Source organism: Panthera leo, chromosome C1, assembly GCF_018350215.1.
Source record: "Panthera leo isolate Ple1 chromosome C1, P.leo_Ple1_pat1.1, whole genome shotgun sequence".
Lineage (NCBI taxonomy): Eukaryota > Metazoa > Chordata > Mammalia > Carnivora > Felidae > Panthera > Panthera leo.
The window spans coordinates 35647596-35661151 of NC_056686.1; the positions used below are offsets into that span (position 1 = coordinate 35647596).

The 13556-nt window shown below is 35.6% G+C and overlaps 1 protein-coding gene across 2 annotated transcripts in view; it reads right to left on the reverse strand.

The window, feature by feature from the left end:
- Window positions 1-13556, reverse strand: part of TESK2 (testis associated actin remodelling kinase 2) — a 132072-nt gene that overhangs the window by 62864 nt on the left and 55652 nt on the right. For both annotated transcript variants that reach the window (XM_042950893.1, XM_042950894.1), the window contains one exon: window positions 4326-4447. In XM_042950893.1, coding sequence (XP_042806827.1) covers window positions 4326-4447 — 122 coding nt within the window. The remainder of the gene's footprint in view (window positions 1-4325; window positions 4448-13556) is intronic.

Genomic DNA, 13556 nt, shown 5'->3' on the forward strand with positions numbered 1-13556 from the left:
CCTGGGTGGTTCAGTAAGTTAAGCATCTGACTTCAGCTCAGGTCATGATCTCATGGTTCCTGTGTCCGAGTCCGTATTGGGCTCTGTGTTGACAGCTCAGAGCCTGGAGCCTACTTTGGATTCTGTGTCTCCCTCTCTCTGTGTCCCTCCCCCGCTCATGCGCTCTCTCTCTCTCTCTCTCAAAAATAAAATAAACATTAAAAAAAATTTTTTTAATAATCTACTTCCAGGGACATCTGAGTGGCTCAGTCAGATAAGCACTAGCTCAGCTCATGAGATGGAGCCCCACATCAGGCTCTGCACTGACAGCCTGCTTGGGATCCTCTCTATCTCTCTCTTCCCCTCCCCCACTATCTCTCTTTCTCTTTCAAAATAAATAAATAAAACTTAAAAAAAATAATAAATAAATCTATTTCCAGGCTTTTAATGACAATATATTTGAAACAGATGGCTTATACAGAACAAAAAGAGTCATCATCAAGAGTGCAAAACCACTATGGTTAACAATAATTATAATAATTTTCATGTATTTTATACTTTCTGTGGATTATAACAGATGCAAAGGCTTTTATAAAGTATCTCATTTGTGGCCTACTGCCAAATCAAGAAGAAGTTAACATTATCTTTTATATATTAGAAAACTTAGCTGAGTGCAAAGAAAATTATTACTAGTTGAAAGTTAAAAGGGAGGGGTGTGTCATTCCTGCACAATGGAACCAAAAAGAGATAGGCTAAGTAAGAAAGATCAAGGGGACATCTGAATAGGAATAGTATCACTGGTCTCATCACACATTTCTAGGCTGGAACATAAATATTAAGCAAAACAAGAGTAAAGATCTAGGTGGATTCTGGCCCGGTATTTTGCAATACAGTAGCCAGTAGCTTCATGTAGTAATTTAAATCAAATTAAAAAAATTCAGTTCTTTGTTTGCACTAGCCACATTTCATACAATGCTCTTTAGGCACATGTGGCTATTGGAAAGCACAGATAAAGAACATTTCCACCACTGCAGAAAGTTCTATTCAAAAGCATTACTCTAGGAAAAAACCTTTGAACGTATTAAAACCAGCAGCACTCAATAAATGTTTGGTGAATGAATGAATGATAAGCAACAGGCTTCAATGGGCCATTAAAAAAAAAAAACAAAAAACTAGGGGCACCTGGGTGGCTCTGTCAGTTAAGAACCTGAGTTCGAACTCTGCATGGGGTGAGCTGGAGCCCCGCTTTGGGATTTCGAGATTCTCTTTCTCTCTCTCTCTCTCTCTCTCTCTCTCTCTCAGCCCCTTGTGGGATTCTCTCTCATTGCCCCTTGCTCACTTGCACTCTCTCTCTCTCTCTCTCCTCTCTCTCAAAAACAATAATAATAATAAAAACTAGCCAGAGAAAAAGAAACTAAGAATAGTAGCTAACATTTACCGGGCACTTAACACAAGCCAGATACTCTTCTAGGTGGTTTATATGCACTAATTTAATTAACCCTCAAACAACTTCATGACATATTTACTGTCATTACTCTCATTTTATAGATGGGAAAACTAATACTTGGACAGGTTAAGTAACTTTCCCAAGATCCAGGATTTGAATCCAGTCAGCCAGATCAGGAATCTAGAAACTTCATTTTTAATCATACTATACTATGCTATTTCTATTATATAACAACTGTATTTTAAGTTTTTGCTGTGCTAGAATAAAATTTATTTAATGTCATTCTTCCCGTGCATTCACCAGTCAAGTTTACATAAAGAAAATAAGAAAAGTAGTGAAATAAAAGACTGGCAAAAAATATACCAAATGTTAATAATAGTTTGATCCCTACACACTGAGATAAAGAGCAATTTTTATTTTCTTGTTTTGCTGACTGTTTTCTAAATGTTCCATAGTGATGATGTATCACTTCTATAAAAATGAAAAACAATAAAAATATTATTTTATTTTTAATGTTTAATTTTGAGAGAGAGAGAGACAACATGTGCAAGGCAGAAAAGGGGCAGAGACAGAGAAACAGAAGATCCAAAGCGGGCTCTGCACTAACAGCTGAGGGCCCAATACAAGGCTTGAACTCATGAGCTATGAGATCATGACCTGAACCAAAGTCAGATGTTTAACCAACTGAGCCACCCAGCCACCCCTAAAAATATTTTTAAGCAAGATGAAAATATGATCAGCTTAAAATCAAGACTTATACAATCTCACTCTCAAACATTATATAGGCCCCCTAACTGATCTCTTGGCCATGAGTCTCCCTAACACTAAACCATTCTGAATTTGCCATCAGTTACCTCTGCCATGTTAGTCCATGCTCAGAATCCAATACACAGAGGATAAAACATACTGTTTTTGGCTTTATGCAAGCCATTCTTGATTATTTTTATTACATTTCCACCTTTATCTACCAATAGTGTTCTGTCAAATCATCAATTCTTCTACGAGAAGAATGGTAGAAAGAGCCCAGGCCTCAGAGTCACAGACCTTGGCCAACACATCATCTCTTACCCTCAGTCCCTTCAATAGTGATTAGTTGTAAAGATTAAATCTTTAAATAGGTAAAGTATCCAGCATACAAGCCTTCAATAAATGGTGACTTTCTTACTATTGTTATTAACCAAATGGGTTTTTATTCACTAACTCCTCAAAAAGCTTTGCACTTTTACCTCTGTGTTTTATTACTGCTTTGCTTCTATTTTCTGAGTTCCTTCCCGATCTTCTAAAAATCCTTTTAAAATTCAAGTTCCAGTCCCAGTCAACCTCCTCCAAAAAGGCTTCCCTCACTCTGCCAAGCTAATATGATCGCTCACTCCTGTGAACTTCTATAGCACGTAGAGTTTATTCTATGCAAGTGGTGGTGTCCTAGATGATTTTATTAGTTCTCTTTTCATATATGTAAGTCCTACATTCCCAGTTAGAGTCAAACTCTTTCCTACTAGCAGGCATTCCATTTTATATATGTCTTTATACTTTTCTGGTGTCTCACAAATCACCAGGCTTATACTAAATGCTCAAAAAAATATGTTAATCAGATTTGTGCATTGGGAAGAAAGTCATCATAATAAAAATACTGGCTGAACATTTTTGTAGTAGACTAGGAAGCCAACAATTCTATATAAAGGTAGAAAGTTTAAAGTAAACAGTATAATCCAATTCCATAATATACTATCACTGACCAAACATGTAAGTCATACTTAAGCTGTATGATTCCTTTCCAGTCCAATGTAAATATTAGCAATAAATGACCCTAAGTAAACAGCACTTTTAACTTCTTAAAGTGTCTTACACATAAACTCTATTAAATATATATTGACTCAAATTGTCTTATTTGATTTCATTTGGAAATACACTCACCTCACTAAAACAAAAATCAAGATAATTTGAGTGAGAAAGATTCAGATACTGATTACTAGAAAGTGAGGATCATATAACCTTATTTTATATAATATGAATTCTCCTGTAAAAAGGTAAACTATTGGGGTGCCTGGGTGGCTCAGTCAGTTAAGCAATTGACTCTTGATTTCTGCTCAGGTCATGATCTCATGGTTCATGGGATCATGCCCTCTGCCAGGCTCTATGCTGGCAGTGTAGAGCCTACTTGGGATTCTCTCTCCCTCTCTCCCTGCTCCTCCCCTACTTGCACTCTCTGTCCCTCTCTCAAAACAAACATTAAAAAAAAAAAAAAAGTAAAAAAGGTAAACTATGTCTTCTCCAGTGCTAAAAGTTAAGGGTAGATAGCCTAGGGGCACTCTTTTATTTTTATTCACTGATTTAATTATGATATCTCATAAAGCAATTAAGAAAATTAAATAACAACAAAAAGAGAAAAATCTTTTCTCCTTGATAAATTACTAATTTAGTGGGGCACCTGGGTGGCTCAGTCGGTTAAGCATTTGACTCTTGACTTCGCCCAGGTCATGATCTCACAGTTGGTGAGACTGAGCTCAGTGTCAGCCTCTGAACTGATAGCACAGAGCCTGCTTGGGATTCTCTGTCTCCCTCTCTCTGCCCCTGTTTGCACTCTCTCTCTCTCAAAATAAATAAATAAACTTAAAATTTTTTTAATTACTAATTTAGCAATAGTAAACAATTGTTCTAGTGAGCTGCTTTTAAGAATAAAGCAAGTTGAGAGACAGAAGGAAGTTGCTTTATTAAATGCAGTTACAGAAAATTAATTCTCAATAGGTAGAAAAATACCTATAGCACAGCTAAATCCTAGCAAGACAGATTCAGCACAAAATTCCGAATCCCTTTTTACAGCTATTAATGCTATTCTAACAAGCCTCCAATAATGTTCCAGCTTTCTCACTAATCCTCAAAAGAAAGGAAAAGCCATTACCTAAGGATGTTGGGATGGGAGAGTCTATTCATAAGCTGAACTTCTTTCAGCATGTTTGCCCGGTTACTGCTCAATGTGTTCATCTTAAGAGCCATCACCTGGCCAGAAGCTCGATGGCGCACCTAGAAAATAAAATAGAACAAGAGAAGGGTTCAAGGACAGCAGTTAAATATGAGGTCAAAGTCTCCACATGTAAACATGCCAAGATGTTTTAGTGCCAGTTTAGATAAAATAGATATACTTCAGGATGTTTTCCTGTAAACTGATCACATTAGGGTCTCACTTCCATTAATGAAGATGGATTTATTCCATCAAAGAGCAAAACTGTTTCACATTAAGCTGGCCAGAAAAACATTGTTAATAACACCTCAAGAAATGGAAGCTTTTTTTAATACCTTAGAAAAAAATGGGGGAAATTTATTAGGCTAGTTCCTTATGGTGAATATTGCTGAGTCTTAGGACACTAACAGGAAAAAGTCCCCTTTGTGGAATTTTAAGTGTGCACAGAAAAGATATATGCATAAGCCTTATATAACACTTAAGGAACTATAAAACTATCTTTATAGGACACTAAAGCCACATCCTCAAAATCTCCCCCAAGCAGCATGTGTGTGTGCATCTGTGTGTGTGTGTGTGTGTGTGTGTATACGCACACATAAGTATATACATGAAAAAAAGCATTCATGTTAAATATAGAAAGAAGTCAGTGGACCTTTTAGGGATAATATAGTGAGCCAACCCAAAGTACCTTATAATCACATAAACATACTCAAGTCAGATACAAAAAAACATGGGTCACACCATTCACACTATTACCCGTACACACAGAGGAAAGTCTACTTCTAAAACATTTATTCTCTACAGAATTCAATATATTTTGCATGTAAAAATATTGTTTTATAATTTCAATGCACACTCCACAGTTTCCAATAACTGTAATACTTTACTCACAAGAAAATTAACTATGTTTTTACCCTCTAAATGTCTCAGTAGTAGCAAAAGGAGACTACCAGAGAAAATATTTTGCTTACCCAAAAGAAACTCAATTATTTACTGAAATGTGTTTTTCCTACTGAGAAATTATGAATGAGGCAGTAGAAAAATTACCAAGTACCAAGGACCTCCTTACTCTCTGGTTAAAAAAAAAAGCATTTCAGATCTGGCACAACAGAGACTTGCTATGCAAAAATGTCATCGTCCTATGGACTTTGAGTATTCTTTTAGTATATTGTAATTGACCAAGTGGAAGTTTCAGGAGAAAATATGACAACCTACTTAACTCTTCAATCTACAGAAATTCCTTGAAATGACAACAGCCCCAGAATTTCAGCATATCTATTAGTACAGGACAGACATAACATTTTATCTTAAGAGTTCAAAGAAACAATGTTTCAGATCAGCCAGACATAAGGGAAAGAGGAAGCAAAACACTCAGAGCCACAGGGACCCCGGTTAGAAAAACTGAGGCAGAACACTGGCTGTCTCTCCCCTCTTCTAGATCTCTTAGTGAGATTTGGAACCCAACTCTCTTCCTAGTGCATCAATGATTCTGTTGTCATGTATCTCGTGATTGAAGAAAGAGAAGTGACTTTCCTTTTCAGATCCTGCATGGATAAGTTAAAAGAAACGTTTATATACAAAGAACACACTGACAGTATTCTTCCAACTCTATTTACAGAAGACATCTGTGTTTTAATAAGGGCTCTCCATTCTGAAAGCTATTCTTCTTTTTTCATCATCTGAAAACTATCACTTGGAAATTTTAACAAAATGTGAGCTTTTAAGAAAGTTCGATATTAAAACAATGTGAAATTCTAGGATGAACAATCTGTATTTCAAACTAATCAGAAAAAATCCTATTTCCTTAAAACAGTGGACAAGATGATGAACATGTTCATAACTCATTGCATTCTATCTTTCATCTGCATAAAATACTTTCTTCTAGCACCTCAAATTCTACTTACCTTTCAAGACCACACCCAAATGTTCCCTCCTCCCTGAAGTCTTCTTGACTCTCTGGGAATCATTTATTTGTGGTTTCCATCTTTATGCCACCTCAGAACAACATTCATAACACCAGTATACCACTCATCACATGGTTCTGTACATAAATATCTCCTCACCAGTCTATAAAGCATCTTGATACCAGAATCTATACTGTATCCATCTTTGTCTTGCAGTGCCTGGAAGGCCTGGCACATCATAAGGGCACAGTGAAAACAATGGCAATAACAGTTAAGTGAAACTTCTAATATACTTTCTATATATTATCTAAGGGCCAGTGAATCATTTATTCAGGTGAATTATTTGGGCAGAAGTGAGCCAGGAGTAATTTTTTTTGAGGAGGGCAGGGGTTGGGGGGAAGATTCAAATGGAAAAGAAATATAAAACTTGGTAAAATTTTTTGGGGTTTACCATCTAGAAAGGGACAAATAATAAGCTATATGGCGAGTCAGAGAAGAAAGACAATGAAGAATAAAACACAGCACACAAAGTATTTATATAAATGTTGAAATGTTGACAGAATGAGCACTTAGGCAAAAACTTCATGGAACTTCAATGAAACCTCAAAAGATTAATAGACATTGATAGATTTTTAAAATACAGATTACAGTTGATAAAGGAAGAAAAAAGTATCGTTTAAATATAGAGGTCCACAAAAGATGGGGTACCTGCCTAAATGTAGGAGGATCTTCATTCCAAGTTTCTAAAACTACAAAAATTAATTACCCTTCAAATAGACTTAGATTTTCAGAGTTAAAAGAAGGTGCTTTTTTGCTTCAGTATGTCCTCTACAGATAGATCATGGTTACTATTAATAAGAATATTCCTAAGAGAGTGACATCTTTAACTACCTTGGAAAATAAATGCTAAAATGGTTGCTGCTAGGGGAGAGAAATGGGAGGGATAGGTAAAATAGGTAAAGGGGATTAAGAGGTACAAAATTCCAGTTATAAAATAAATGCGTCAGTGATGAAAATCATAGCACACGGAATATAGTAAATGATATTGTAATAACATTGTATGGTGACAGATGGCAACTATACTTATTGTGGTGAGCATTTCATAATGTATATAATTGTCAAATCACTATGTTGTACACCTGAAACTAATATAATGTCAACTATATTTCTATCGAAAATTTATTTTTTTAATGTTTTTTAACTTATTTTTATGTTTTTTAATTTATTTTGAGAGAGACAGAAACAGAGTATGAGTAGGGGAAGGGCAGAGAGAGAGGGAGACACAGAATCTGAAGAAGGCTCCAGGCTTTGAGCTGTCAGCCCAGAGCCCGAGGCGGGGCTTGAACTCATGTACCACAAGATCATGACCTGAGCCGAAATCAGATGTTTAACCGACTGAGACACCCAGGAGCCCTCTATCAAAAATTTAAAAATAAAAATATTATTATAAAGGGTAAGACCTCAAAAAATTAAAAATAAAATTGCCACATGATCCAGCAGTTCTACTTCTGGGTATGTACCCAAAAGAATTGAAAGTAGAGTTTCAATTTGCACACCCATGTTCATGGCAGCATTATTCACAACAGCCAAGACGTATATGCAACACAGGTGCTCACTGACAGAGGAATAAACAAAATGTTTATTTTGTTTATAGAATGGAATAGAATGGAATGGAATAGAATGGAATATTATAGAATTGATATGGAATATTATAGAATGGAATATTATTATTTAGCCTTAAAAAGAAAGGAAATTCTGACACATGCTATAATACAGATGAACCTTGAAGTTATTATGCTAAGTGAAATAACCCAGTCACAAAAAGATAAATACCATATGTTTCCACTTACTTGAGGTACTTAGGGTAGTTAAATTTATACAAACATAATGTAGAATGGTGGTTGCCAGAGGCTAGGGGAAGGGGAGGGATTTGGAGTTGTATACTGGGTATAGAGTTTCAGTTCTGCAAGATGAAGAGTTCTGGAGACTGGTAGCACAACCACGTGAACTGAATTATACACTTAAATATGATTAAGATGGTAAATCTTGTATGTACTTTACCATAATTATAAATAAATGAAGAGAGGGAGGGAAGAAAAGCAAGAAAAAAGAAAGGGAGAAAGAAGATAACAGAAGAGAAAATCGGTACTTCTCCTTGACTTTTAAATTCATCTGATGCTACCACAGGATCTTCAAATCTACTTTCTAAAGAAGAGCATAGCAGAGTGGTGAAGGGCTCCAGGTCAGGAAATGAGCAGACTGAATACAACGTTTTAATACTTACTGATTAGAATGACTTCTCTGTGAAGACTTCTACTGTAAAATGAAGAGAACAATAGTCTCTATCTCCTAGCACGATTATGGAGGACAAAATAGTGTTATGTTAGATAAATGAGATAATGGATGCAAACTAACACAGAGGTTGGCCCAATAAGCATTCAATAAATAGGTATTGTTTTTAATAAAAATAAGAAAGTATAGGGGCGCCTGGGTGGCTCAGTCAGTTAAGGGTCCGATTTGGGCTCAGGTCATGATCTTAGTGATTTCAAGCCCCGCACCAGGCTCTGTGCTGACAGCTCGGAGCCTGGAGTCTGGTTTGGATTCTGTGTTTCCTGCTCTCTCTGCCCCTCCCTTGCTCACACTCTGTCTCTGTCTCTCTCAAGAATAAATAAACATTAAAAAAATATTTAAAAAAATAAACTATATGCTCATAAGAATTTAGCATATCAGGTGAATTTGACATAACACAGAAAATACTATTATAATTTTAAGTGAAAAACAGTAGTATATATAATTGCTGTATAATACCCCCAAGATTACTTATATACTACAAAGGGAAAAATATGTCTTTACAATGGAGAGATCTGCTGGTTAGCACCTTAACCAAGGGGTTGGTCACATTTAGCATTACCAAAAGTGAAACACCTGGCATTGTCAACTTTCTGATGTGATGTAATATACATACTGAAATGTTTAAGTCAAATCTAATCATAAGAAAACAATTAGACACATCCAGAATATCTAAAAGACAACTAGACAATCCTCTCCAAACAAAATGTGGGGGAATATTCTAGATTAAGTGACATTAACAGACATAACCCCTGAAACGAAATGTATGAAACCTTGATTTGATTCTGGGTTCAAAAAAGCTATAAAAAACTTTTTGTTGGGGCCCCTGGCTGACTCAGTTGGTAGAGGATGTGACTCTTGATCTCAGGGTCATGAGTTCAAGCTCCATGTTGGGCGTAGAGCTTACTTAATTAAAAAAAACAGAAAACACCCACCTTTTGCTGGCAAATAGGAAAACTTTTAATAGGAACTGTATATGAAATTATTTTTCTGAATTAAGGTTAATTGTCTCAGTTATAAATAATGATACTATGGCCTCGTAGAAGAACGCATTCTTAGAAGATATATACTAAAATATTTATATTAAAGTGTCATGATAGCTGCAATTTGCTTTCAAGTGTTGTAAAAAAAATATATATATACCAATGGGGCACCTGGTTGGCTCAGTTAGTAGTACAGCATGTAACTCTTGATCTCAGGATTGTAAGTTCAAGTCCCATGTTGGGTGTAGAGATGACTTTAAAAAATAAAATAAAATCTTAAAAAAATACAGATAGATAAAGCAATGTAGGAAAACATTAGCTGGCAAATCCAGGTGAAGGGACTATAGGGGTTTTATACTATTCTTTCCATTTTCTATAGATTTTTATTTTTTTAATTAAAACATTTTTTTAATGTTTTATTTATTTTTGAGAGAGAGAGACAAAGCATGAATGGGGGAGGGGCAGAGAGAGAGGGAGACACAGAACCCGAAGCAGGCTCCAGTCTCTGAGCTATCAGCACAGAGCCCGATGCAGGGCTCGAACCCGTGAACCATGATATCATGACCTGAGCCAAAGTCGGATGCTCAACCGACTAAGCCACACAGGCACTCCCAATTTTCTATAGATTTTTAAAGCTTCCAAAAGTTGGAAGAAACAAGTAAAAAATTTATCTTATTTTCTCCCATAAATTTAGCATTAAGAAATAAGGAACAGTTTTTTAATCACACACAAAAAAAATCCTGCATATGATATATGCCCAAGCCTATGCTAAAACAAAAAGTGGAAGTAAGTTTATCAAATGTTAATAGTGACTGTCACTGGTGGTAGAACTAATATCAATGATTTATTTTCTTTTACTTTTCTTCATTTTCCAATTCTTTCACAGTATATTTGACTAAAATTTCTAATAGAAAATATAACTTTTCAACTTCAATTTATATTAATTTTTACCTAAATAATACATGCATATATTTTCTTTGTAACACATTAAAACAATATAAATAAAAATAAATAAGTCCCTTTGACTATCCGATCCATTAAATGCAATCTTCTGTGTTCATTCCAAGTAGTTATTGTCTCAAGCTTGATGAGTACCCCTCTAGGCCTTTAAAAAATGCACTGACAACACTCCCTCAATACATACACAGACACACAGACACACACACACACATTAGGAAACAGAGAGCATGGCATCTAACTGCAGTCAAAATTAAAGTTTTATAGAACAGAGGCTTATATTCACATGTTCAGAAGTCCAAGTACCCTGCAGGTTTTAAAGATGTTTCAGTAATATACCAAAACAAACAAAAAAGCACAGATACAATCAAATAACAATACTAAGTCACCAGAAATGTCTGTGTACATAAGAGTTTCTCTACCAGCATGGTAGTATTCTAATGAGTAACCCCCATCATCCCACAGTTCTTCTGGATAAAGTATGAACAATGGGAAAATTAAAGGAAGAGGCCAACCAGAAGAAAGAGAACTATATAAAGGGTGAGCAGAAAAATTGAGAACTGCTACTTAGAATGAATGATCGCAGACACCAAGAAAACATTCAGTGGCATTAGGCAGGCAACTATCAAGAACAGAGTTTCTCCCCTTGATCAAAGATTCAGACCCTAAAACTAATATCTGAGTTGAAGATAATTTCCAGATCTGCAAACAAGAGTTACATATCACAAACTAAAGTCCAGTCAAGTGTGTACATGCAGGCTGGAAGTGACCGATTACCTTTCATTAGTCTTTTCAGGTACAAATAGTAACAAATATTATCATCCTCTATGCAAGGCACTGTGCTGGATGTTGAGAAGCCTATAGATCAACACTAGGCATCAGCTTGTCAGGTCTTCCAGTAATCCATGCCCCCAAATCACAAAGCTACCTTGTTGCTCTCCAGTTTAAAATTCTTCAATGGCTCACTGATACTTAAGGAATAAAGTCCAAACTCCTTAGCAAAACTAAATTCATCTACTGCTCCCTGTCTATCCCTGTGCCCACTCCTCCCCCTATCTTTACCTATTATATATTTATATTTGTAATTCTTACAAATGCATCACACTCTCATACTTCCTTGCCTTGACATATACTATTCTCCTTGCCTTGATGCAATCCTCACCTCCTGAGCCCAATACCAATCTCCCTACTAAATTTCTTTCAATTATTCAAGATATAGAAACATCACTTTCCCTGGGAAAAATCTCTTTACTTCAAGAAAAACTGGATGCTCCATTCTGTGTTTTCTTACTACTCTACCCTTAATTATCTGTATTACAGAATTTGCATTACATAATTTGCATATCGTATTACAGAATGTGCATATTGCGTTTGTATGTTGGTAGTCTACCTATCTTCTATATGTCTAAGAGCAGTCTGGGTTCAAGATGGCAACATAGGAAGACCCTGAACTCATCTCCTTCTATGGACACATAGAATCTACAACTACAAGGGCGCCTGGGTGGCTCAGTTGGTTACACTTCCGACTTCCACTCAGGTAATGATCTCACGGTTCATGGGTTCGAGCCCCGCGACAGGATCTGTGTTGATGGTCCAGAGCCTGAGGCCAGCTTCAGATTCTGTGTCTACGTCTCTCTCTGCCCTCCCCCACCCATGCTCGCTCTCTCTCTCTCTCTCTCTCAAATATAAATAAACATTTTTAAAAATCAGATTAAAAAAGAGATTAAAAAATCTACAACTACATATGAATAATTTCCCATATGCTTCAAGCCAAGAACTTGCCCCGTTCATTTTTCTATCCCTGAAAGAGTAGTTCAGCTTTCTTCCACACCCCACATACACACCTTCTGACATGTAGGACTTATTTTTATATGGGCAATCTAGATTTTTGTCAAAAATCATACAAAGGTAAGCAGGAAAGAGAAACATGACAATAATTATATAACTACGAACAGACATTAGATTTTTTCAAATAGAAAAAACAAATTACAGGTTACAAATACAATCCTATGTCCATTAGCTATTTCTATAGCCCATTTTTATTCCATTCAAATAAGCATATTAACACACAAATGAGAGTGACAGTTAATATAGGGGTACCTCTAATTCAACTCTAATTTATATTTTTAAAATTAAATTATTTGCATATGTTTAATAACAAATCACATCCCATATATTCACTTTTAGCAGTGTGGTATAAAATCAAGCTAAGAATCCCTTCTCTGGCACAGTGCCTTTAGTTTAGCATTTAGAAATTGCTCAAAAAATATTTGCTGAATTTAAATAGTTAACTTGAGTCAGGAGGCTTAATTTCTAGAGCAAATGAGAAACATAAACCTCTGACCAGTTCAGAGAAATAGTAAGGAGAGAATTAAATAATAATTAGGACAAGAACATAAGAACTGTCACAAAGCAATTAATCATTAAGTTAACTGTTAAATGAATGGCTTAGGACTTCCAGTCAAGAAGTCACAGTGAATATACAATAAGTATACAGTAAGCTGGTATAGCAATGTAAGTATTAGGCATATGCAGTGTTTAAAGCAATAATTTTCAATAGAGGCTATAACAAGTCACTTACGAGGCGTTTTTAAAGTTTTTAGATTAAGGTTTTTGGTTATAACAATGACTGGGGGCAAGGAGTGTTGCTGGCCAGAGATGCTAGACATCCTGCAAGGTACCAGGACAGTACTGCACAAGGAAGCATTGTTCTATGTGCTGTATGAAATTCAAATATCTTGCTAGACATTCATGTAAATGAAGAACATATATATGTATTATTACCTGAACTTGGATTCTAACACTATTTGACAAAAAAAAAAAAAAGTCATCTTGCATGGTTTTAATATATACTAAATTTTCTAGAAATACAACTATATTATGAATTGAGGAAAAATCACTTCTTTCGTTATGTTCAGAAGAACACATGAAGAATTGGTCAACATTTCAGAAAATCAGACCACCAGTAGCAATGCTGC